The sequence below is a fragment of the Nannospalax galili genome, unplaced genomic scaffold (assembly GCF_000622305.1).
Source record: "Nannospalax galili isolate Female #2095 unplaced genomic scaffold, S.galili_v1.0 scaffold490, whole genome shotgun sequence".
NCBI classification, from domain to species: Eukaryota; Metazoa; Chordata; class Mammalia; order Rodentia; family Spalacidae; genus Nannospalax; species Nannospalax galili.
In genome coordinates this window covers 2649473-2676410 of record NW_008329666.1, presented here as the reverse complement: position 1 = coordinate 2676410, position 26938 = coordinate 2649473, and the positions used below count along the sequence as shown (strand labels likewise).

Here is a 26938-nt window from a genome sequence, read left to right as displayed (position 1 = left end):
GACCCCAGTAAAAGCCACTGGGCGGGCTCCATTAAAAGCCTGATTTCCTCACCCCAGGAAGCCAGCTTTCCCGGAGAGCCTGCAATAGACAATTGGGGAGATTCCAAAAAGTTTCTGGAAAGGAGAAATAGGCTTCCGTTTCCTTCTGCCATTGGGCTTGGGAAACCTCCTTCTCCTTTGTTTATTATTTCATTTTATCTTCCCCTCCACAGAGGAGTTCTGAATGTTAAGTTCCAATGACTCTGGCACAGGGCCAAATTCCTGACAGGCATTCTACAAATACAAATTTCTGAAAGTGGATGTCAAGTGGCAAGATGGCTAAATTAAGAGGTCATTTGATCCAGCCTTAAGAAAAGCACAGTCTGCTGGGGCAAGTCAAATAAATGCTGTGCCATTTGGCAAGCAAGTCATAGCTAAAACAAGCTCCAGTTATAGGTCCTGATTAAATTTTCAAGGTCAAAACCAGGATACTGTATATGCAGAGGTTTCAGTGCCCCAGTGTTAACACATTTATTAAATCATCTCCAAGGAGGGCCCCTTGATTTCAAATTCTAGCTCTAATTGCAGGCTTCTGAGGCTTAGCCACTGAAATAAAGATTCTCAGCAGATCTGTACTAGACACGATACTTTGGTCCCTTCCAGCGCTCTGCCTCAAAGTATATTGAAATATTTATTGTTGCCAATATCTAGGCTTTAATTGGCTAGCAGAATTAAAAGGTAGGAGAGAAGGCAGAAATACTATAGTAAATCCCAGCCCCCAATTCTTCTAATACCAGACTAGCTCTAAAGGAAGAACAGCCTGCCATTTCATCGCCTGGGTTTACAGCATCACCTTTCACAGACAGAAGTTCTAGCTGGCTATGGTGGTGCACACCTTGAAATCCAGCAATTGGGAGGCAGAGGCAGGCAGATCTCTGAGTTCGAGGCCAGCCTGGACTACATAGTGAGACCTCCCCCACCACGAGCAAAAAAAAAAAAAAAAAGAGAAATAAATAAATTTAAATGTTAGGTAATTTGCTGGAGAGAGGGAATGATTTCCTAGGCAAGGTTTTTTTCATTCGAACACTTACATATATTTCCTGAATTACAAGTGTTTTTTATCCAGTAATTTCTTTAGTCCTTACAATAATTTCAAGAGGTGAGATGGCTTACCCAGGGACCCAGAACTCAAGAACTCTGGGTCTAATCCATTGTACTACACGCCTATCTTTTCTGAGGTCTTCTCAGGATATACAAACCAAATGCCCACTTAGGTGTTGCTTCAAGATGGGCAGATGATATGTAGAGGTGTCTGATGATATGTAGAGGTGTCTGATAAGCATGTTTCATTCACAAGGTAATTTAACAAAAGGAGACCGAGTATCTAAACTTCCCTTTTCCTCTTACACTTCTTTCTTGTTTCCACTTTGTGGAGGTTACTCTTCTGCTGCTGGCTCCTGAGTGAGCTGGCATTCTCTCTCTCTCTCTCTCTCTCTCTCTCTCTCTCTCTCTCACACACACACACACACACACACAGAGCAATTGCTGCCATTCACTGAGCTGTACACAGTTTTGTGATCTGGGCATAAAAGCAGACATCATTTTCTCATTACAGCTAAGTTTTCAGGATGTGCTCCCACTTACTGACCTCCACTAACGGCCTGGGTTTGCGCTCCACTGCAAACCTGAAGTGGCAGAGTTCACAGTAGCTGGTATTTGAGGATGACAGCCAGTGCTCCAGGCAGCTCCGGTGGATTGTCCCCAAGGTCCCCGTGCATTCACATGGAGAGAGCAGATCCTCTTGGCTGCTGCCCTCATGGCAGATCCTGCACATCGGCCGGTCATTGAAGGGGCTACAAGACAAAGAGGGGAGTCTGCTGGTCACTGGGCAGCTACTCACTGCCCTGTGGAGGATCTTTGCTCTGTATCCTATGGTCCTTCCCCAGTGGCAGCCACTCAGAATAAGCACCTTAAGCACCCCTTAAGAATACGTGCCTTAAGCACCCCTTTAAATGTATGTGGGTTTGCATTCACTTTCCTCTGGACATTGGACTCATGATGTCTGGTTATCTCCTTTTTTGTGTGTGTAATATCAGAAGTCATTGGGTCCTAATGACTTGACCTGTTAAATTATTAAAGGTGGACAAATAATGATATGCTAATTCTATCATTTGTTTCTTCATTTATTTGTTGAAATGATTTTAGGTAGAAACCTTATCTTTTACATGGTCACCTAGTGATACAGTACGCATAGGAATGTTAGGATTTCTAATGGTTTTTAGTATTGCTTGTTTTCAGATTAGAGATGTGATCCTTTGGGGGTCTTAAAAGTGATGAGAAATTTGGTATTCTTATGAATTGATAGGTTTAAATATGCCTATGCATTTTAATCATTTACAGTTTCTTTTTCTTTTCTTTTTGTATATGTGTGTGCAGTGTGTGTGTGTGTGAGCATATGTGTATGGGTATATATTCACGTGTGTATATTCTCATGTGTGCACATGCAGAAGCCAAAGTTTGAGGCTAGTTGTCATCCTTGATCACTCTCCACTGTATGTATTGAGGCAGGATCTCACTTGAATTCAGAGCTTGAAGGTAGAACTAGTGTAGCCGGCCAGCTTGCTCAAGGGATTCCCCTGTCTCTACCTCACATGCACTGGGATTACAGGTGGGCTGCCACACCTGCTCAGCTTTTACTTGGGGATCTGAACTTCAGATTCTCATGATTGTATGGCAAGCACTTTACCCACTGGGCCATCTCCCTAACCCCATTTTGTTCTTTTACATTAGAGTATAGTCACTGAACAAAATAATAGGATTAGTTATGACATTTTCAAACATGTATATCATGCATTTAAGTTTTTTTATTTATATTTATTGATTTACCAATTGATTCATTGATTGTGTGTGTGCATGCACATGTGTGTGTGCGTGTGTGTGCATATGTGTGAGTGCACTCAGACCAGGCATGTGTGGAGGTCAGAGAACAACTTATGAGAACAAGTTCTCTCCTTCTACAGTGTGAATTCCAGGGATCAAACTTAGGTTGTCAGACTTGGAGGCAAGAGCCTTTATCTGCTGAGTCATCTTGTTGGCCCCAAACATCCACATCATATATTTTGATCATATGCATTCACCATTAATCTCTCTAGCCCCCTGCTGCGTCAAGATTTTTTACACTTGACATTGGTAGTAAGGCCAGTAGTCCTGGGAATTCCAGAGTACTTGGGCCTCCTATTCTTACCAACATAAAGAAACAGGGGTAGCCAATATCAAAGTAGCCAGGTAGGGCCTAGACCAAAAGTGGCTGAATGTGAGCAAAAAGTTATTTTTGTCTTGAACACAGAAGTTCATACAAACCACCAATAAAAAAAATCATTCATCAGCATTAAAAACAGAAATTCTTTTGAAATGACATCAGTTGCAGTTTCTAGGCAAACTGCATCTTTTGAATCAGGCTAGGACACGTTTGTATACCCAAAGGTTCCTTTCATTTTTCTTTTCAAGACTGCAAGAGAATGAGAGCAGGGAAGTAAGCTGATAACCAAGGCTGAAGTTGCAGACGGAGCGGCACAAAGCCAAGCTGCTCGGCTGCTGTCCTTTGAGCTCCCGGAGGATATGCTCACTCTGGGATACCAAAGCGACGACATGGAAAGCCAGTGGTGGACATGACTGCTGAGGTGGTTCTGTCCAGAGTTCTGCCTTCAACTGTGGGAGCACCACCCCTTCGCATTTCTTGAAAAGGGCAACGGCATGGTTAATGGTCCCCAGCTCTGCAATCCAACTACCTGCACCCCCCTTCAGTTCTGGGACTTACTTTCCAGCTAGCTTTGGGCAAGTAACTTCATCTCCCTGTACTTTGTCTCTAAAATGGGCACAAAGACAGTGACATCTCTATTGTGATCGTGAGGAAGAGGACAGATAGTCTAGAATAGAAGCCTGGATGGAGAGGCCCAGCAGCAAATGCCTACCTAATGCTAGCTAGACTCGCTTGCAGAATAACTCAGGCCAAGGAAAATCACGTAACACAGTCCTCCCCATGTAAGTCGGCAGCCAGTGGAAGCATCAAAATAAGATGGCCTCCTTTTTCGATGGGAGAGGCCATTTCCCTCTATGACTGACATCTTCCTGTGTTACTTGTGTTACTCATTGTTGGGTATTAGAATTAAAAGCATGTCATCATGATATATGGCAACCTTGCCTCCTTGCACATTTTCTCCTTTCTCTCTGCAAGGTCCCCAAAGATGATGCTAATCTAGGTCCACGTCTAATTACTCTTTTCAGTGCTATCTCTGGTCCAGATGGAAACATCTATGGAAAAGCTGCTGGTTCCCAAAGGCTTTTTCGGGAATAATTGTGAGAATGAGTGAAGGCCAGAAGCAGAAAGGATCCTCCTTTCACTTGCCCTGAAGGTACACTCATGCTCTGGAGAGAGGAGAGGAAGGAAGGCAACAGCTGGCTCTTTGCTCTTGGCTTCCTTTGTTCACTTTGAGCCATAGGCAGGTAAAACTGCAGGCTTTTGGTCTGCAGCTAGCTCTGTGTGGCCTGAGTGGGTTAAAAGACCAGATAGTCAGACACACATAGATCCAGGATTCAGTCACTTCAAGCAGCCTGCTCTTCTTGATTAAGCAGGATGACTAATGCCTACAGGGTGACTGGTGCACACACGACCACCCAACCTCAGTTCACAGAGGGCCAGTGAGTGACACTCATCACCACATTATGTTCTGAGTCCTAACGAACTGTTGGGAGTTCTCCAAGAACTAGAAAATATACAGTACATAGTTTTCTATTTCTTTCCTTTGTGATGGCCACACAGATTTTAAATAGAAAGTTTATGGTCAGTATGTGTGGGTGTGACTCCATGTCTAAGGGCTGCTGGCCCAGGCTGTGGTGTGTCTTGCTGCAGGTACACACATGGACCTATGGGCTTGTGTCTTTACCAGAGAGGTTGATGGATCACTCAACACTCAAACCCAGGAAAGTAGCCAAAGCATGAGCCTAAATCTCAGAGTTCGAAGTACCTGCTTACTCTTTTAGAAAGAAAACTGGAGGATCCCAGGTGCATCCATTAGCATGACAGCCTGCAGCTCCCAATCTGCCACCAGGCAACAGCAGTGTAAGAGGAGACCCCCAGGGATGAAGTACTGGTCTGAATAAGGGGTCTCTAAGCCATTCAGAGCCCTGTGTGAAACAGGGAGACAAGTTGTGACAGTGACTCTTCATAGGCTGTAATGTATATGAAGGGTCAGGGATGGGTCTATGGAGGGTGAAGGAAAGGACAACAGAAGAGATCCCCACCCGGCAAAAGGAGACACACCCAGAGAGCAGCCCTGGACAGGGTGTCCACTGGGTGACACGGAGCAGCACACATACTGGGAATGCTACTCCAAAGCCAGGCACGGTGGCATCCCAGTACTCCAGAGGCGGAGGGAGAATCAGGAGTTCAAGGCCATCCTTAGCTACATAGTGAGTGTGAAGCCAGCCTAGGCTACATGAGATCTTATCTCAGTCCATTGGTTTGGCTTAGTCACCTGAAATCAGGTGCTTTCATTCTACTCTAAGAAGGGTCTGGCTTTGTTAGCTCCTGGAGACAAGAAGAGAGCATGAACCACAGCTGTGTCATAATAACAAATGTAAAGCAAGCAGCCCCGTGTCTTGTGGCATCTTTCTCCAGCCTGGCTCTCCACAACGGCTTTAAGTGGAAGACTTGACAACATGAATTTTAGCTTTATGCCCTTCCCACTGTAGAAATGGCAACAACAGAACTTGTGTAGTCTTTTTTTGCCCAACACCTCCCCTTCCTGACACAGAGACCTGAACACTAATTACACTCCCTTTAGCATTCTCCACTTGAAGGACAGCTCTCTGGATCAAGCACAGATTCATTTATTTGAACTGTGGTACTACCTCTGGGTGGCAAGAGTTCGCACTACTGTTGACAGCAGCTGCCCGTCCTTGGCTGAAACTTGCATGACATACTGTGGCTGCCCATTCACCAGGCTGCCACAATCCTCCACAGTCTTCACCACAGGCGCAGCTGAGCTGGTGCAGTCTGGAAGGACTTCAGGCAGGTGACTGCAGCGGCTGGTTGTCATGGCAACAGACAGAAATTACTCTGTTAATGGCTTCCACATTCATAGAAGATTTCCATCTAAGAGAGATCAGAAAACCATTTATTTGGCTGGATGGTTAATAGAAAATGGAGAATTATGGGCTACAAACATCAGCGTGTCATTATTCAATATAAATATTACAGTAGTTTAGACATGGTATATTATCTGGTTACCATTTAATCCAAGCATGCTGGCATATGTCTGTATATACACACATACATACACAGGCCACAAGAAATGGCAGCCATGGCTATGAGCAAGACAGCAAGCATAAGCATATATATAAACATTTTCCATGAAGAGACAGAATGATGGCTCTGAAGCCTAGATCCGGAGAGGAGATAAGCAGTTCTCCCATTCTGCACCTGAGAAGCAATAAGTCTTTGTTGACACTCTCTAAAAGTTAGTAGAATCATTATTAAAAGAGTTCACAACTATTTTTTCTTGTAAGCAATTTATTCTCCATGCAGCTTCATTCTGAGATAGCAAGATTAAAAATAGGGAGAAAAAAAGAGAAGGAAAATAAATGAACTTGGCCAAGTAGGGCATTCTGGGGCATTCTTTGCTAAACATGGTTCATTCAATGCTCTCCCTTTCTAACCTCTGCCATATTTGTGTTCCATAATACAATGATCTACTTCATGTGTCCTGAAAATTAACCTCCTTTAGAAAGCTAACCTATCGTAGCCAGTCTTCAACAGTTATTCAGGCAATGATTAGTTCAAGGAGTCTGTTTTTTTCAAACGGGCATTAAAATAAACATATTAGCATTTTTGTTTGTTTATTTGTGTACCATCTAAGAGCCAAAGACACGTGTCCAAAGGTGAGACGACAGGGTGCTACCATTCCCAGGTGGCCCTCCTGTCAGCCTGTTCACCACATGTACCACATGGCCTGAGCTCAGTAGACAGGACTAGTTGACGGACTGAGCTCTTGTCAGTAAGTAGTTAGGGTCGGCAAAGCTGAAGTTCAACTAAATGAAAATCTTGTCTTCCCCCTCTCCAATGCTAAGAGTCTATCTGGGATTCCTCCAGGAGTGATTTCCTTCCAGATATTTGTCTCTGCTTATTACATTTTACTTGATCCCTACAGGTCTGGAAAACATGATCTTTCCAGCTTTCAGAACAGTGTGCATCAGGGCAAGAGTGCAGTGTTTCTTCCAGAAAAACACATGTCAAGCCGGTTTGACTGTCTGAGACAAACAGTCCTGATCCTTATCCCCTCCTTGCTGCTGAGGTGTGTGGCTGACTTCTCTTTCCCATTTTTGTTGCCAGAATCCTCTCAGGGTGGGTGTCTGCTCCCACCTAGCAGCAGGGGGAAGGGCTGGGGATACTGATCCGTGGTTAGGGACTGATGTGGGTAGGGGCTGCCTTGTCCATGCTATTTTACAATATTTAATACTGAAAAATTCAAAGAAATAATGACAGATAGCTGGTATAGGGCATAGTTTTGACTTTAAAAAATAAGATTTGCTGAGGACTGGAGGGCTGGCTCAATGGAAAAAGTGCTTGCTGTGAAAATATGAAGACCAGAGTTTGGACCCCCAGCATCTAAAGCAGGGCATGTGTGGTGGCCATGCCACCTATAATTCCAGGACTCAGGAGGCAGAGACAGGCTGGCGAGTTAGATTAGCCAGAATCAGAGAGTTCCAGGTTCAACAGGAGACCTGCCTCAATAACTACAGTGGAGAGTGATTGAGGAGGACACCTGGTATCAACTTTGGGTATTTACACATACTTTACATACATGTGTATGTATACCCCTACATGTGTACCCACATACACATTAACATATATACATGTTCACACACACATGCAAAAATGGGATTTGTTGCTTTATATTATAAACATAAGAAATATGCATTCTAGAAAGCACAAAGAAAATAAACCCATTCATGATCCCAGTACTCAGAACTACAGTACAGGTTTGGGGTGGGTATCTTTTTGGGTTTTGGCAGAATTGTCAGGTTAGAGATTGTTTGTCACTGGATTCGGGAGACTTTTTTTTTAAACTGAGTTACATAGCCCTCAGGCAAACAAACAAAAGGATGTTAAAAGATGGTCCTCTTCTAAAACTGTGTGTTGCTCCCTTTTCTACCCTACCCTGACAAAACCACATTGACATGATTTTAAATTCTCATAATGCCTCACAGCCACTGAGTGCAGCTTCCTGGCACTGCTCTCTCTCTTCACAAAGCAACCATAGATGAAGAGCCAGGGGTATGTTGGCAGGAAAAGCAGACACGGTGACCTTCTGCTGCATGAAATCATTATGTCTGGGTGCACTCCGAGAATCTATTTTTGGCTTTTGCATAACTTCAGCCCAGAGAACCAAGTGCTCTCTGCCTATGCTTGGTGAACTGGAAGGGGGCGGGGCGGGGTGCACACTGGCCAATGGGAGCCAGGGTAAGCTACCCTATTCAGGCATGGCTACTCACCAGTAACTTAGTGTACGCTCTCATTAAAGAAGCAGTCCTAAATGTATGATTTAAATCCACAATAAAATGTCCTTAAAATCTTCTAGAAGCAGTTTCTCTTGAACTCATTTTACATGTATAATTTTGCTTCTGAATGTACACTTTACTGCACTTCTGACAGGCAAAGGGATGTTATCAGTCACCTAGTCAATCTATTCCCTTTGCAGTGGGTGTTGGGCATTGAGTTCAGCAGGCAGGGACACAAGGCACCTCTACCTACCCTCTCCAGCAGGCCCTGGTTCCTTCTCTTGTTCCACTTCCATAGAGCCCAGGTCCAATAAGCCCACACTCAACTTAGGAGAAAACAGAAGTGACATTCCAGTCCGGGACTCCCTGAAGAATACACTAGCATGTCTGCTGTATACCACAGAAGAATTTTGAGATTTGAAGACTGCCATCCCAGGGGTCGAGGTGAGACATGGTGGACAGGAGCAGGCCTGCCAAGTGGCGTGCATACCATGTTGTACCTGGGGCAGTGACAAATGGCCTACTGCATTTCCCTGTTGTGGTCAGTGTTTTCTGGAAAAAGAGCAGGCTGCTGCCTTGGATGCTCACAGGAGCTGAGGTGTTGGTTTGCAGCCTAGCACTGGTTTCCCACTGATCTGTGTGCAAAATTTCCAGCACCGCTTCTATTGCTTTCTTAGCACCCCCAGTGCACTTTTCTATGGGGAAGTAGCTTCCCAATCCATTCAAGAAGTCTCTTGTCTTGGATCTCTCAGGACAGAAACTAAGTGCTGGGAGAGAGCTGTGCATGTATAAACTGAAATCTCAAACTGCGCTGGTAGGACAGGTCCTTTGTTGGCTGGGCTTGACGCCTGTACAATACCATTCTCAGGTTGAGAGTAAAATATAATTTGGCACCGGACACAGTGGGAAGTGCGTGAGTAGGTGCACAAGAGGGAGACAGTGAAAACGGAGGGGCGGCTAAACAAATGAAAGCTTGATTAGAGAACTGTTAAAATAAAAAGACTTGTCTGTTAAACTGTGATCCCTGCAAAGGACAAAGTACAGGTTTTACAGAAGCAGGAGACCCCAGGCTGTAGCTAATCACTGCAGAGCTTCTGGAACAGTCTGCTATTGGTAAGTGATTTCCATGGGAACGTAGCTGGCATCATGAGGGCACATTCTCAGGACATGGGGGAAGGGAAGGAAAGAATTGAAAAAGCACATCCTACTCATTTCTGCTGCCAGTGCCTGAGCAACCCCCAGGGCTCCATGAGGATCACAAAGTTAAAAAAAACAAAACAAAACAAACAAACAAACAAACAAAAACCTGTTCTTAAGAGGCATAGCACCCACCAGGGGTGTTCAACCTTAGGACATTGCTTAACATGATTGAACTCAGGTCATCAGGCTTGTTGTCGCCTACAATGTGTTGGGCTATGTTCTTGGCTATGCTGGGATACATGTGGCCTCTGGGCAGTAGGTTGAGTCCTAAACCTTTGCCTTGGCTCAACACTCATTAGGATAAGTGATGAAGATAGGACTCAGCCTCTCAAACTTCCCTGATATTTCTTACCTATTTGAAATTTGTGTACTTACATTTCCTCCACCTTACCTGGTGGTTTGTAAGGCTTAAAACTAATCAGTTTTTCATTGCTGCAACACAATACTCAAGGTTGGGTAACAGAAGGAAAAGGGGTTCATTTAGTTCAAAGTTTTAGAGACTGAAACTCTAGACCAAATGGCACTAGTTCTCACAACAACCTCCCTGACAGCATCACATCATGGTGAGCAGCATCATGGTAGGTGTTTCTGCAAGAGGAAGTGATCACATAGTGAGACAGGAAAACAGATCTTTCGGGGGTTAAGGTTGCTTTAAACAAGGCAAAAACTCTTACTATGGGGCAGATGGCTCAGAGGGAAAAGTGTTTGTCCTACAAGCCTGATGACCTGACTTGGATCTTGGAAACCGTAAAAAGTTTGGATGCAGTGGTGTGCACCTGTAATTCCTGCACTCTTAGGGCAAATGGGACAGAAGAGAATTTCCTGGACGCTCAGGGAGTAGCTAGCCTGGAGTATGTGGTGCAACAACAAAAACAAGAGACACTGCCTTAAAGTGGAAGGAGAGAATCAGTTCCGGAAGAGTTGTCCTCTGACCACCAAATGCATGGTGTGGCACGCGCGACACACATGGAAAAACAAAACATAACTTCTCACTCTCATGGGAACTACTGGTATTCCACAAAGACTCCCTTGATTTTTGAGGGCTAGAGAAATGGCTCAGTGGTTAAGAGCACTGGCTGCTCTTGCAGAGGACTGGAGCTCAATTCCCAACACCCACTTGGTGGCTAACAATTGTCTGTAATTCCAGTTCCAGGGGATTTGAAACCTTCTTCTGATCTCCATGGGCACTGCACAACATGGTGCGCTTACATGCATGCAGGTAATACACTCATATACATAAAATAAAAATAATAAGATATCAAAAATAATAACTTAATCTGGGGCTAGAGAGGTGGCTCAGTGGTTAAGAACTCTGGCTGCTCTTGCAGAGGATCTAGTTTCAATTCCCAGCATCCACGCGGCAGCTAACAACCATCGGTAACTCCAGTTCCAAGGGAATTCTATGCCCTCTTCTGACTTCATTGGGCATTGCACAACATGGGTGCACTTACACACATGCAGGCAATACACTCACACACATAAAATAAAAATAATAAATAAAAATATTTATAAAAGACTTCCTTGGATACCCCAATAACACTAGACTCTGATTCTTTTTACACTATTTGTGTGTGTGTGTGTGTGTGCGTGTGTGTGTGTGTGTGTGTGTGTATGTATGTGTATGTGTGTACAACTTGCAGGAGTTTGTTCTCTCCTTCCATAATTGAACTCAGGTCATCAGGCTTGGTGGCAGGTGCTTTTATCCTCTGAGCCATCTCACCAGCCCTAGGCTCTACTTCTTAAAAGTTCAACCATCATTGCCACATTGAGGATTGAGTTCCTAACACGTGAACTTTTGAGGAACAAACTATAGCCACATAATAGCATGAAAACATGCTTTTAAAGTTGGAATATGTCATAATTTTTGTTTTGAACTCTGTTACTCTTGATTCCTACTGTGTTTCTAGCCTGGGCTGCATCTCATTTCTATCTTTTAACATCATCTTCCCCCATGATGGTCAACTTATGTTTTGCTGTACTTTTTGCACTAGTCTTGAACTTTGACATTGTACTATTCCATGTAAGGAACCCTACATGGTTCTGACTGCTGACTTTTCACATTCCTCAGTCCTGCCAATTTTAGATTGTAACACAGGTTTCATGCATTGATGAAGATGTTTAATATTGATATATGATGAAAACTGCCATTACATTGAAGATACCTGGGTCTACTTGTTATAGTAGCCATCACTACCTCAACAAATCTAGCATGTGAGAAATAGACTGCAAAATAAAATGTAAGCCACTGCTGAATTCCTTTTCAGGCCTAATTGGATCAGAACTGAATTTTGAGTACAAAGTCAACATTAGTCTCTTGGGTGCAGGCTGAGCAGTGGGAGAAATCTGTTAGGCTGACATCTCTGAGTCTGTAAATTATCCACAAGGTTTGAAGGTGGATGCACAAACCTAAGAGAGTGGGAGCTGGCTAGCACTAATCTGTTCATGGGAACTGCCTGGGTAGTCAGGAGCAAGTGTGGGACTCCGAAGTCCGCCTTAATGAATGATTATTGCAGAGGTTTTAAGAAGTAGAAACAAACTATAGCAAAGATCTCTGAAATAATGAGTAGCTACTAATCAATGGGCATAAGCAATGAATATGTCCTAGAGATCTTCTCTATCCTACTGTAATCACAGTCAAATGGTGCATTGTACACTTAAAAACATGTCAGGAGACTAGAGCTCATGTCTAGTCATTACCACTGTGAGACATAAAGAGAAGAAACAGTAGAAGGCATGGGTGCAAATTTGTTCTAGAAGGATCCTAGGTCACCTTCACAATCACAGTTGGTCAACAAAGCAAACACAAGAAGAAAAGTTACTCATTCTTCCATCTAAATGCATCTTTAAAAATATTTTTGTGAATTTGTTTGATATTCCTAGGAAGTTTCTGGTGACGTACAGTCATCTCAGATTCTACTTGACATTACCCAAAGGAAAGTTCAGGACACCAAAGAATCTGGAGCCCCAAGGCCTCCTCCAGGTTGCAGGGGCACTCAGGAGGATCCAGCACCTTCCCATTGCCATCTGCGCCCTGGATGTTCAGAGACCACCTGATGCCCTGAGTTAAAGACACTGCTAACTATGGAGTGGCTGGATGTCTTCCTGCTTGCAGAGTTCCATGTCTCTAACACTGGTCCAGGAGGCAGAAGCCTGACTTTAGCTTTCATGCCTGCATCTGTATCAGGAAGGAGTTGTGGAATATCCCCCAGCTTTCTTCCAGGCTGCATGCTCAGGGAGCATGGCCTCTTCTAATGAGACCAATGACTGGGCAATGTAAGGTAGTAGTCAGTGGCTGAAATGGGAAAAAGCAGCACTACTGGTCTGCCTGGGAATGTCCCCTCTGAGGGAGCTTTGCAGACAGAAGTCTAAGAATGGTCCTTGAGAATAGGAATGCTCTTTGATAGAACATTTCCCTGGCTTTTCAGGCATGTTAAGAACAGGCAGTGTGTGGCTGGAGAGATGGCTCAGCAGTTAAGAGCACCGATAGCTCTTGCAGAGGACCTGGTTCGATTCCCAGCACCCACATGGCGGCTACAAACTGTCCTTAATTCCAGTTCCAGGGGAATCCAAAGCCCTCTTCTGACCTCCACAGCATTGCACAACACGGGTGCACTCACATACATGCAGGCAATGCACTCATACTCATAAAATAAAAGTAATAAATAAAATATTAAAAAAAACAGTGCACTGCATGGCAGATGAACTTAAGAGAATTCTGAATGTTCAGAGCAAATAAGAGGAGGTAGGAATTCACAGAGTGACCTTCCTTTCCAAGGAAAATGGAGAAAATGACTAATTTCAAAACCATTAACATGTAAAAGCCGCATATTTCTTCTGAGAACAGGACACAAAGGCTCTCCAAGGAGATTGTTGGGACACGATTACCAGAGACGCTAAAATTTTTAAAAACATGCCAAGGAGGCCATTCAGCAAGCTTGTGGGGCGACAAAGTAGCTGCTTCATTAAACTTAAATAGCTGCGGCAGGGCAGTGCTTACAGACCCACGCTTCCAAATTATACATTTCGTTCTGGATGCTTCACTGACCCCATTATGTAGAGCAAAGAGTTTGTCATTCCAAATAAAGTGACCATCCAAGTCCTTATAAACATGCCCATCATGTGCTTGATGAGTTTGCAGAGGGAAGCACTGGCTGGCCCAATAAATTAAAAAAAAAAACCCAACCTTGTTGTTGTCTCATTATTTTCTGTTATGTGTTCATTGTCACATGTACAGAGCACAGTAAGCAAGTGAAATGCCTGTTTCCAAGCATGAAGGAAGTTTTGATTGTGGGGTAATGGTATTTTCAAGCGGAATGTGTAAATATCAATGATGATCCTGATGACAGGGAGGAAAAAGCCAGACCAGCATAAAAGAAGCTGGAATCAGTGGGAGTCACCCCACCGCCATCCTATGTACTATTTTAAAGTTATACTCGGAGTTATTTATCATTTCTCATCCAAGTAATTAATTCTGATCCACAGCTACAAGAAGTATTAGAAGTAACAGACAAGCCTTATTTTTCTCATTAAAAATTACTATATTTTCTCTTCACCCAGGTAAAAACTTTCTCATTCTGCTGAAGGCAAATCAAGTACCAATTATCATATTTATACATATTTTCCCCTGAAGAAGTACTCATGAAACTAATTCAGATGTTGGAGGCTATCCATTTTTTTCGCATTTAATTTTAATTAGATAGATGAAAATGGCAATTAAAAAAATCCCACAACAGCTCTGTGTGTTCAAAGATACAGCAACAGCTGAATTACACTTGTAAATAACAACTGGTTCCTATACACGGAGCCCCACTGAGCTGCGGAGAAGGTGGGAAAGTGGGACTATGCTGATGAGTTTAGGGGGGGGTCTGTCAGAAAATTTAACTAGCAGGTTAAAAATATCAAGGGGAAGAAAATGGAGAAAAAAGAACGAGTTGTTTATATGACATCTCTCAGAAAGGAAATATAAGAAATATAAGAAAGGAAAACTCTTCAAACGGCTTTCAGGGTGCCCAGTACCAACCAAACGCCCCGTGTCCGATATGTCTGAGGATAGGGAGGCAGAGTAGAGCACATTGGCCAGGATATTTGATCAAACGAGAAAAAACTTCCCAGCTACAGAGACTGAACACACTCTACACTGGAAGTTCTCTGTTGTTGGAGTCATGCCGTATGTTCTGTCAGCATGCAAGTGAATGCCTAGCACCGAGGAAGTTTATCTGTTGTACTTGCCTCCCTAGGCACTACCTCTCCACTTCAGCCTCCTGTGCCCCAGGGTAAGGCCAGCTGCCAGCTTATTTTAAGCCAGGGTTCCTTGAGGGGCGCCGTCCTCTTCCCTATCACAGGGGCCATGGGGGAGGTTGCAATCTTGCCCTTTCACAGGGCAGGGTCCAAGCTCTGTCTGCCACTAGAGGTGGGCAGCTGAGGCCCCCTATGTGCCCCCTGAAGCATCTTAAGATCCACAAGGCCCAGCAAGACATTCGGCAGTCCTCCCTTCCATTGCATATAAGGATAACTGTAGTTATTCAGCTCGTCAAGGAGAATACGGGAGAGTGCAGAGTGAAGACCTCTTGGGATTTTGTTTTTTGGCTCTGATCCCAGCATTATAGACATGGACTCCTTACTATTGTTTCATATTACCAAAAGTCTGCAAAGCACTGGGTCTTTTATGTGTGGTGATAGGTATGGACCTGACTTGGTCTCTGGGTGCCTCTGCATTGCTTTTATATATATGTAGCTTTAGAGTTAGGGGTTCTCTGTGCAGGGACAGAAGACAGTTCTGGCTTCATATTAGGAAGTCCCAGTTTAGAGCTGCCACCCAGCTGCATATATTGTGACCTTAGGTGATGCTGAGCCTGAGTCTTCCTTGGCATGGGTGTGTGCTTGGCACATGGGCTCTTGGCAATGGGCAGTGATCAAGACTGCACTGCACTAGGGATGAGTCATCACATAATTGTGGGAGCCAGAGCAGGAGGAAAGAGATCCCTCCAGATCTCATTTTTAGGCCTACAAACATACTCACTTAGCTTGCCTACCGCTGCAGTCCCTTTCACTATGCTCCCACCTTCTCAAAATACTGTGTGTGCGTGTGCATGTGCGTGCATGTGTGTACGCACACAACAGAGAGAGAACCACTGACATCTGCTTTGACAGTCTTTTTTTTTATTTTAATTAAAAGAAGCATTTCATTACAACAGCATTAACCTATTCAATAACATTTTTCTGAGCTAGGGTACATCTCTTTCAAAATTGGCTGTACATTTCTAGGTTTACAGATGAATTATTACGCTTATATAATCTTTTACTCATTATAAACTCTATAAGACATAAAATTAAATGAGGTTCCAACGTTTAAAAAAGATCTCCACTGCATTGTCAAAACACACAGTTTCATACAGAAAAATTCATTTCAGGGCTCTTGACATTGAGACGTTTTCACATGCATTTCTAATCTCTATATGCATGACTATCACTGGTCACAGTCACCCACCTTCTGAGCTCCTCGGCATCTGAGCATGAATACAAACTCGTCAGGTAGACAGCCTTCCTCTCCCACTAGAGCCTCCATACTCTGCTATCCCTGCCACTGTGCACTGTGCTGTCAGCACCCCCATCCATTCCCCCCTATCTGCCCTTCTGGTAAATCTAATCAGCCAGAGGTCCCTGTTCCAGGAGGATCAGCTGTTCCTTATCAACGGCAATCCATTGTCAGTATTCCTTTGGATAGAATTGGGGTCTGCTGTTAATGTTTCCAGTAGTATGTTGGGTTACTGTCTGGAAGAGCCTTTATCCATCCTGGCCAAGAACTCGACTGAAGGTATCACCTGTCTGGCTTTGCTGTTAGTCAAGTAACTTTTAGTTATATATATGTGTGTTCTTATGAAATTATATTGGCCCCTTTAATCTTTGGTTATACTTCCCTTTTGGGTGTTTAAGGACATACCATTGGACCAGATAAACTGATTTGTTTTCACTCTGAGGTCGTTTGAGGATCTGTTCCTCAGGGGTCCCGTGGGCTTGGGAGGAGCCCCTGGCTCCTTTCTTTTACCAGTTCCATCTATGTGAAGATAAGTCAAAGGTCCTGCTTGACCATTGTTGGCTTCTCTTGGAAGCATGGAGGAAATGATTCCTCTTGACAGTCTTTTATACACATAAGTAATTACTTTTCTTTGCCTGAAACACTGCTCTCAGCCTCCTGTCTTTCCTTCAACCCCCCCCCAGTACTTTTTTTGAGAGGAGGACAGTGTCTTTTTATGTAGCCCACTGACCTCAAGCTCCTGATTCTCCTGCCTCAATTTACCCAGTGCTGGGATTGTGGGCATGTGCCATCAAGTCGGTAGTTCAACTTACAGATTCTTTTTTATTGATTCCTTAAAATGGCTCCAGTGTTTTTAAACAATAAAAACCAAAAAACAAAAACAAAAACAAAAACAAAAACAAAAAATAAAAACACACAGCCAAAGGACCTGGCTACTTGAGATCACTTTGTCTCCTAGCTGCTTCAGTCTGTATCTTAGATTCTTGAGAACATGAAATTGGCCAATAGAGTTTCTTTGATTCTGTTACTTATTCCCTTCTTCCTCAATGCAAAGCACTTACTAATGTTGTCCCAGAACCTTGGGTATTCTTCTTTCTATCTGAGCTCATCCCCTCTGGCCTGCTGCACTTGCTCCTTCTGAGAACTGCCTGCCTCTACCCACAACACTATGTCTTGACCTTGGGGTTTACAACAGTCCCCTCTAACACTGTCGAGGGCCCTCTTTCAGGCCTTGGAGTGCTGGTCCTTTTCAGTGTGAGGATCAGTTTGCGTTCTCCCTGGTCCTCCAGGGAAGTCACACTGATGCCTGGTAGAAGTACTCCAGCCTCTCAGCTTAAATAGAGGGCTGTCACTCACCAGAAGATCCCCTGGAGCCTCTTAGTTCCAAGGAGGAAAGGTCCTGAGTCAGATACCTGGTCTGACCCTTTCTTCTCTGTTCAGCCCTGCCAAATAATGGCCATGGTTCCTTAACTCAATTCAGCCTATTCGACAGAAACAGAAAGAACTTTATACTGACACTGAGTTACATAATTATCCCAAACTAAACAACTAAATAATGGGAGGAGGTCTACACTTTTAAGTTTGTATCTGATGGTAGTTTTCCTTCAGAACAGACAGAAAAATTGCACTATTAATGGCAACCGTGTGAGCATATTTTTCTATTTTCACAACACCATTCATTTTCCATTTTCTAAGTGCTTAATAAATACAGTGGGTCGTTACTGCCTTCTAGGGTGAAAATAGCAGTTATACCCCCACGGAGTTCATTCATTTGCTTTATGGGATTGAAAAAAAAAAAAAACTCCAGTGTGTCACAAACTAACACAATGTTTTTGAGGACTGTGTTTTATTCTTGACTCTCCAGTTTCATTAATAAATGTGAAAAACACATGTAGTCAGAGAAGTCCCCAGAGACTAGCCACTGCACTGAAGAAAGCAAAGTTATTCTAGCCAAGATCAGCACTAACACTGGAGACAGGTTCCCAAATTCCCTTCCAAGGGCTTGATGTAAAGCAATGAACTGCATTCTAGTGACTACCCCGAAAAGTCAACAGAGCTGCTTTTTGCTTAAATAAAGGGAAACTTCAGGAAAAATAAAAAAACACGATAATCTCTGAATCCCCAGATAATGACCTTTATAAAGCCACAGGTCCTATTTTGTTTATAGGCAATGGGATCCCTCTTTTTCTTAGTAGTTTTATCATAAAAATATCAAACAAATGGAATATTATGGGAAACTCACATGTACCCTATTACTTCAGTGTAAAAATTAATCAAGATTTTGAAACTCTTATTTTACCTTTCCCCCGCTTCCCTCTCTGCCTTTCCTCTCTTTGTTCTTCTCCCTCCTTTCCGTCTTTCTTTCCTATTAAGATTTTTAAAGGAAATCCCAGAAATTATGTCATTTCACCTCTGTACACACTTCAATGTAAGATTCTGAAAATATGGGCATTTCAGGACAGTGATTACACATAACAAACTTTATAATAATGTGCTATTAAATAATAACCAAACCATATTCAAATTTCCCCAGCTGCCTTGGGGGTTTGTTTAAATGATTCAAACATGTTGTACAGGTCACATTTGGATTTAGATATTTCAAATCTCTCTTCCTTACATATGTAGCCCCTTCCCCTTCTCACCACGCCTTCTTTCCTTGTCTTAGGTTGTTTTTTCTGCTGGATGGAATGGTGCATAGCTTTAATCCCAGCACTCAGGAGTCAGAAGCAGGCAGATCTCTGTGAGATCAAGGCCAGTCTGGGCTACATAGACAGTTCCAGGAGACCCTGTCTCAAAAAATTTTTTTGAGTACCCCTGACTGGTCTGGAACTAGCTATGTGGCCTCAAAGTTACAGAGCTCTGTCTACCTCTGACTCCCAAGTGCAAGGATTAAAGACATGCACCATCATGTCCAACCTTCTCTTGTCTTAAATTTATTATTTATTTATTTTTATTATTTGTGTGTGTGTGTTTGTGTGTGTGTGTGTGTGTGTGTGTGTGTGTGTGTCTGTCCCCTCTATATTTTCTGGAACCATATGGCTCAGCTTGGTTTCAGGTTAAACTCTCAGGTGTTAATGGTTCATGGGTGCTATTGTATGGTTTGTGGTACATCACATCAGGAGGCAAGTAATGTGTGACCAACCCACTTTCAGCGGCTTCAGGAAAGTTCCCTATTTGTAGACATTTCTGAAACTCTGATGACTGTATCCATTATTGATGTATGCCTGAATTACTTCATTAGTGAGATATATAAATGTTTTCCAGTTATAGTTTCCTTTTCCCATTTAGTGGTTGTAATTCTTTTGCAACACAGGTCTTTCCTTCATCAACCAATGCAACATGATTATCTTGAATTTCAATTACACACAAAAAACAGTATCACTGGTCAATTCTTCCTTGATTGTCAATCTTCAGACAAGGTGCCTTACATCCTACAGTAACTGAGTTGTTTTTGTTTTGTTTATATTATTCTTAAAGGTTCATCTGTATTCAATGAAATTAAAATATCAAATAATTACCTCATAACTAACTCTTCTTTTTGAATGTAGAGAATTGGAGGCTGGGGAGTCGGCTCAGCAGGTAAAAGCATTTGCTAAGCTAGCCTGACGACTGGAACCCATGTAAAAGCCAGGTGTGTGGATGTGGTGGTGCATGTCTGTAATCCAGCACTACTACTGCAAGAAGGGAGGCAGAGACAAGAGAATTACCCAATTCTCAGGCCAGCTAGCCTTGAATATGCAGGACAGCTACCAATAAGGAAGACCCTGCCTCAAACAAGGTGGAAGGCAAGACCCAACACCTGCGTTCATTCTCTGACCTCCCCAAGGATGCAGAGGCATATCAAAGTAGTCTTGGTTGGAGGGCCAGGTGTGGTTTCCTTCACCACCTTGGGTATCTAAGACTATTGTTCTTGCCGTTAATACAGTCTTCCCTCAGGTCCCTGAGCAAAGAGGCCTTCTGCATTTACTGATTCCTTAGGAATAGTGATAAAAGTTCTAAAATAGCCTTTTTTTTTTGCTTATTGCTGTATGGATCATTGGTGTCTCCTGCCCCTGTAGGCCTTCAGCCTCATTATTAGATACACCTGAAGGCATCTCAAGCCCAAGGAGAGGGTTCGAAGAACTAACAAGTCCAGTCCTGGAGGGCACCACACTCCCTGCATTGCTTAGACTCTGAGATCCTGCCCAGTGAAGCCTGCAGGTAGCCACACCTTGGCCAGGGCCACATTAACATGCTGGGCAAACTTCATCCAAGGAAGAATCTGCATATGTATGAGAAACATCTTCCTTTTCCTCTCACTAATAAGGATGAAAACATTTAGGCATTTCAAAGGTAATCCCAACAGAGGCATTTATAAGCCCCCCCCCCCCCCTTTTTTTTTTTTTTTTTTTTTTTTTTTTTTTTAAAGAAAACAATAGTTGACAAGCGTTTCTAAGACAGGAGCTGGGGTCTTTCTGTTCTATTCTTTCAGAGCAGGCACATGTTCTCATTATCTCCTTGTTTTACTGACAGGTGTCTGTGAATTAGACATTAAAACAGGGTAATAATGGGAAGATGCTATGCAGGCTTTGTCCACACAGTTCAAGAAGGAAGCCCTCATGAAAACCTAGATGCTCAAGTGCCCACCTGCATTTCCATTTAGCTTGAATTGAACAGAATAGCAAAGCAATGAAAGGAGGAGAAAGAGGGCTGGAATCTGAAGAGACTCCCCCAAGTGGTCTTGTAGGTCCTTGTGCACTGCTGTCTCAAAGGGGGAATGCCTTAGGAAGTATGTTCCAAGGAGGCCCGGCAGGATGGAGGAGCTTATTCCTAGCTCAGTGATGTCACTGAGAACTGGTGAACGAAGAACTGGCAGGATACATCTTTGTGCTCTGTAAGTGAAGGCCTTGCTTAAATTATGCAAAAAACCAGATACTTTCTTTTGAGACACAGGTGAAAGAAAAATGTCAGATTCAAATAAACTAATGGAACTAACACTGCTCCTGCTGACAACCTGTCTAGTGAATGGCTCTGTGTTGGAGGGTAACACTGCTTCCATGTTTGGATCTCCAGCCATATTTTTAGGTTCTAATTTTTTGGCTAATGCAAACAAAAGTATATCCTCCAACATACACATGTCATCTAAGGCTATGCTTAGCCAATAATAAATCACAAACTCTCAACTGTCACGGATTTAACCACAAAGCCCAGGGACTAGGGCCATGTAGCATTTCAGTTCCAGGATGACGACTCAGGGCAGAAATAAAGGAATGAGTGTCTTATTTTTTTACAGGGAGATATATCTGCAGTTTTCTAATAACAAAGGAGAAAATCAAACTGAATTTATATTTGTGCTTCCATCTGTTGATCCTAACATTTCTATAAACCTGGAACTCTCTTCACCTTGTTTACACAGTGCTTGTGCAGAGCCCAAGTTGATATTTACTAGGTACATTAGGGAGAAATATATGGCTTTAAGAAACAAAATAGGGGCATTTACAACTGTTGGATATCTGGGTCATAAGAATGTGGACTCTTGAAGGAAACTGGAATACACTTCACCATGATTTTTATTAAGTCCTACTTTCAAGATGAAATAAAACATGTCCTATCTGCTAGGGGAAGGAAGCAAGTGGAGCTAATCCATGACAATGTCTGTGCATTCAGGTAATGCTCACTGAGTCCTCCAGCTCGGCCTGTTCATAAAATGGACTCATTTTTTAGATTTACAAATGATGATTATTGTAGTAGATTCAATAACAGAATTTTCTGCTGTAAGCATGGTATTCTCTTCAGTATCTTCTTAGTGCCCTTAAGTGGTTTTGATGTACACGAAACTAAAAGCTGGGAGAATTAAAAATTACACAAATAATGAAAATGAGCTCCTAGGTGAATTGCCCATTACCGTGGAGATTTTGGACTATTTTCATTAAAAAGAGTAAAAAGGCCATCTAAAGATACTTGTGTATCTACAAATGATTGTAAAGTCATTTCCTTTATTTCTTTCTAACTCCCATAAGCCTCTTTATTAGTTTCAAGGAATAAAGCTCCAATCTGCTTCAGTAAACTTCATTTTTTTAAAACTACAGAGGCATATGTGGTTTCTTTACATGAGCAATCTTCTTTAATGGCAATGCAGTCACTGGGAAGGCTACATTAAAAGGCAAGCTTCATAGAACCTCCTTCTACCTGACAGCCCCTCAATTTTCTTTTCTTACATATTGGGACCCACTGTTTTTTCCCATGTTCATGACAATGGGCATTCAAAAATATTTGCTGACTCATTGAACAAATAGATGAATTCACTATCTTGATAACAATTTTTGCTAAGTCATATAGACATATAGGTGACACAGACTTCCCACTTAGAAATATGATTCTTCTAGGTAAGTGTTTTGAAGTATCCTAGTATCCCTTCTGCTATTTGATGGTTGTCTTTTCTTCTTCTTTTCTCCAACCTTGAATGTATTCATTTGCAGGCTTGAAATCAGTTATTTCTACTTAGAGGTCATTGAAGAAAATTAATAGGCAGACCATGATTTAAACTCTTAACCTAGTAATGGTTGGTAGGCATATCTAAAACAAAACACTTCATTTTGTCCCCCTTATAAGGTGAGTCTCCTTAAGTTGGCATGAAGAATAGTGTTGGAAAAAACTAAAAGAGACAGGTATGTTGGTGCACACCTTTGTCCCAGCACTCGGGAGGCAGAGGCAGGTGGTTAGCTATGACTTTGAGACCAGCCTGGTCTACAAAGCAAGTTCTAGGCAAGCTGGGGCTACAGGGAGACCCTGTCTCCAAAAGACCAAAAAAAAAAATGGAGGAGGCCAGGAATATTGTTGTCTGAGGCTAGCTTGAGCTATATAGTATGACCCTGTTTCAAAAAACCAACCAATCAAACAGCCACCAATCAAAGACTAGCAGAACATGTAGATACAGAGCCAGAATACTTCAGAGGGAAAGCAATTCCCACTTCCCCAGCAATCCAGTATACTTCTGAGCCACAGAAAAAGAGGGTGCCATGTTCTAAGTAAGACTTATCTTGCCCTACCCCAGGCCCAGACCCTTTGTTTACTATGTGAGATACAACATGAGCCTAGGGAAGCTGTGTTCTGATTCTAATTTGGAACTCATAGACACATTTTCCCACTGGGAACAGAATGGCTAAGTAGAGTTGGAATGGTACTGTAGGAGGTGAAGTGCCAGACCTAAGCACAGGCCACACTAGGGAGCACAGCTTCTGCCTTGAAACCATAGCCCACGCTTCTGCAAAAGAGGCAACCTATAATCTGCCCCGGATCTAGAGACTGATGATGTGAGTGGCCTGGATGAAGGGATCTATCAGGGAGAGACACACCAGCTTATGGGACACTGTGGGCAGGGGGAGAGATATATAAGGCCTGCCCTTCCCAGCAATAAATGAGTCTGCAGCACCTCGCCTAGTGCCTGCTTCCACCCGACTCCCGGTGTCTGTGTGTTGACTCTGCACTGCTCACCCCCACCTCGGCCAGAACCCTCATTCCCTGCAGTCCCTCTTGGGCTGGACCCATGAGGAAACCTGCAACAGCTGGGGCTGGAACAGGTTTTTTGGCCCCCCAGCATTGGCAATGCCCCCAGCTTCGGTTTGTTTGGTGAGTAGGCCCCGGGTTTTGCCTGTCCCTTTGGCTGCTTGAGGGTGAGCAAGTGGCCCCTCCTATGTCCCCTCTATCCTGTTTGTTATATTTGTTGTTAAATCAGGAAGGCACACTCCACCATGTGGTCCCAAAGCCCACGTCAACACCTTTTATTCCTTGGCTCGTTCTGGTGAGTTCACATAAGGGCTGATCCACCCCAAACTCAGAGCCCAGGCTTTGGGTCATCCTGTTGCCTGTCCCGGAGACACCGTGTGAGCATACGGCCGAGGGTATCATGGCCCTCGGAAGTCCCTCACTAAGCACAAGACATTTGGATCTGATACACCTCTTCATGTCTGGGTGGTTTACGTCCAAGTGGCTCACGGTCCTTGTTTGCTTCATTTGTGCCCTCCTGGTAGTCACCCTTGCCTTTTACTTTTGTGGTGAGTTTCCCTTCATGGGACCTTCCCACGATGGGCAACCTACCACCACAGTGCAAGGGGTCACAAACGGCAGCACTCAAATTGCTCCTTAGAACTCGGGGACTGAAAATTAAAACAAAAGATATTGAAAATTTCTGGGATGAAGCCACTACTTGGCCCCTTGGGTCTCTCCCGAAAATATGTGGGATCCTGACCTCTGGATGAGGGTCCTCTTCTTGGCCCAAAAAAGGGAAGTAGGATTGGGAGTTGTTCCCCCTGCCTCGTTTGTCCCTATCCTTTTAGCCATCATTGCCAGCCTTAAGTCCTCCTCCCCTGAAGACGTCATTTCAGCCCACAATAAGCATTGTCAGGATCAGGCCAGTATAGACCTTGCCATTACTTCAACCCTGCTGACCTTGATATGGGAACCAGCCCCTGAAGTCGATCCAGATGAGGAGGGGGCCCCCTTGCCTCTACCTCAGACCCCACTTTCAAAGCCACAACAATTGCAGACACCACCACCCCAGTACTCCTAGAAGGAACTACATTCTGCCTGCTCTGATGCACCTCACACTCATTATACACCCCCCCCGGCCCATCCACCCCGTGCTGCCCCTTGCCGGCCATTGTCTGCCTTTCTGGTTAATGTTGGCCCAAATGTTGCACAACAGCCATGGGTGCCCACCACTCTCACAGACCTTGCACTCATCCACAAATCTGCCAACAAATCAGGACCCGATTCCCCATATTTTGAGCAAGTTCTCCGCCAATGGGCCATGCAGTTACAGATCCATTACAATTGGTATAACTTATTAAAGGCAGTATTGGAGCCCTCAGTCTTCCTGAGCTGGTGTTCGGCTTATGGCAATCAGGCTGAAAATCAAGCATCTCTCAACCTTCAATATGGCCTTAATATTACTTTGGATATACTCACAGGACATGGACAAGTTATTGACCCCATTTCCCAGTCCACTATTGGCTTTCATGCTTACTACCAACAAGTTAGTGACCTGGCCTTCAAGGCCCTTAAACATTGCTCCCCCTGTGACCCACAGGCATTCTTCTGCAATTTGATTCAGCAGCCAGGGGAATACTTCACGGACTTCCTCACCCATGTAACTGGGGCAGTGGAACAGAGGGTGGAGTCTGGACCCACCCACGATATGCTTATCAAACAACTGGCATGGGAGGGCCTAAATACCCCTACCTGCAATGCTATTGTGCCTATCTGCAATGATGATATTCATAAATGGGTACTCGCCACCAGAGACCTAGACCCCAGGACAGGGCCCATTAAGGCCCTGACCGCCTCCTAGAGGCGCTCTTATTACAAGGAAGGCCCACCCCCTCCGATTCAAAAGATGGCTGCCGGGACTGCAGGAGGACAGGACACCTCTGCAGGGACTTCCTGAACAACGGAGCTTGTCCCAAGACCCACTGCCCCAAATGCAGAAAGGGATTTCATTGGGGAAAAGAGTGTAGGTCATGGCCCCAATTAGACTCGGCTCCTTTAAACTCCACCTGGGGCGCCCCTCAGCCCCACAAGTAAGAGGGGGAATGAGACAGATTTTATGGACCCTTCTGATTCTTAATCACTCCCCCCCAATGACCTTATTTCTGGATGGGATCCCTGTGAAGGGCCTAGTGGACACGGGAGCTGATGTTACCATCATCACTGAGAGCGAGTCTCTTTGGTTCCCCCATTGGAAATATTGGCCTGGCCCACCCATTAAGGGAGTGGGGGGCAGCCAGGACACAAAGCTGGTCATCCACCCAGTACACTGGAAGGACTTAAGATGGGAGTAAGGGCACATTCACTCCCATAGTGGCCAATGTCCCCCACAACTTGTAGGGTCGAGATGTCCTGGAGGACGTGGGTGTGGTCCTTACCACAGATGATTAGGCCTTTTACGATGATGTCATAGCCCATGATAAACGTGGCCTCTCTGGGAGAAATCAGAGCCCTGACCAGCACCTCCAATTCTAATGGCCACTGCCCTCCCTGGGACATCCCCTAAGAAGTCTCCCACACTGATCGTGCTTACCTGGCTCTCGACAGATGCAATCTGGGTGGAGCAGTGGCCTATTATAGAACCTAAATTGTCTATCCTCAAACATTTGGTCCAGGACCAGCTGGACCTCAGACATTTGGAACCATCCACTAGTAAATATAATACTCCAATATTTGTTATTAAAAAGAAAAATGGGACTACTATCCTCAGGCCTCTTGGGGTAAGTATATAGCGCAGCTCTCCGCACCGGGACTCCCTAAGCGACATTCACCCTTCCATCCCCCCCCCCCCCCCCCCCCCCCCCCAGTTTGGCCCTGCGCCATTCCTAGTCTTGGGGCCCCAGACACCTGGGGAACCAATACTGCTTCCTGATCTTTTTCACCCAGACCAACTTAGTGCATTCCTTGGACCCCAGGAGCACTGCTACTGGATCTGGCCCCGCCATCACCTCCCTCTACTTCCCTGGTCCTGCAACACCTGCCAGCCTCTTTCTGGGGCTGCCAGCCTCTTTCTGGGGCTCCGAGGCTTACCTTGCCACTCCCTGATCCTGTGCATCCAGTACAACCCAGCTACTCAATCCACTCCCTGGGAAATCTTGGGGCTTATTCCCACCCCATCAGCCTTTGCATCCCTGCGTGGCA

General features: G+C 44.1%; 1 protein-coding gene across 1 annotated transcript in view; it reads right to left on the bottom strand.

The window, feature by feature from the left end:
• The window catches only part of March3 (membrane associated ring-CH-type finger 3), a 176124-nt gene that overhangs the window by 35199 nt on the left and 113987 nt on the right, over positions 1-26938 (bottom strand). The window contains exons 2-3 of the mRNA XM_008840974.3: positions 5890-6133; positions 1628-1832 (exon numbers count right to left, since the gene is read on the bottom strand). Of these exons, the coding sequence (XP_008839196.1) occupies positions 1628-1832; positions 5890-6077 (393 nt within the window). The 5' untranslated portion in view covers positions 6078-6133. The remainder of the gene's footprint in view (positions 1-1627; positions 1833-5889; positions 6134-26938) is intronic.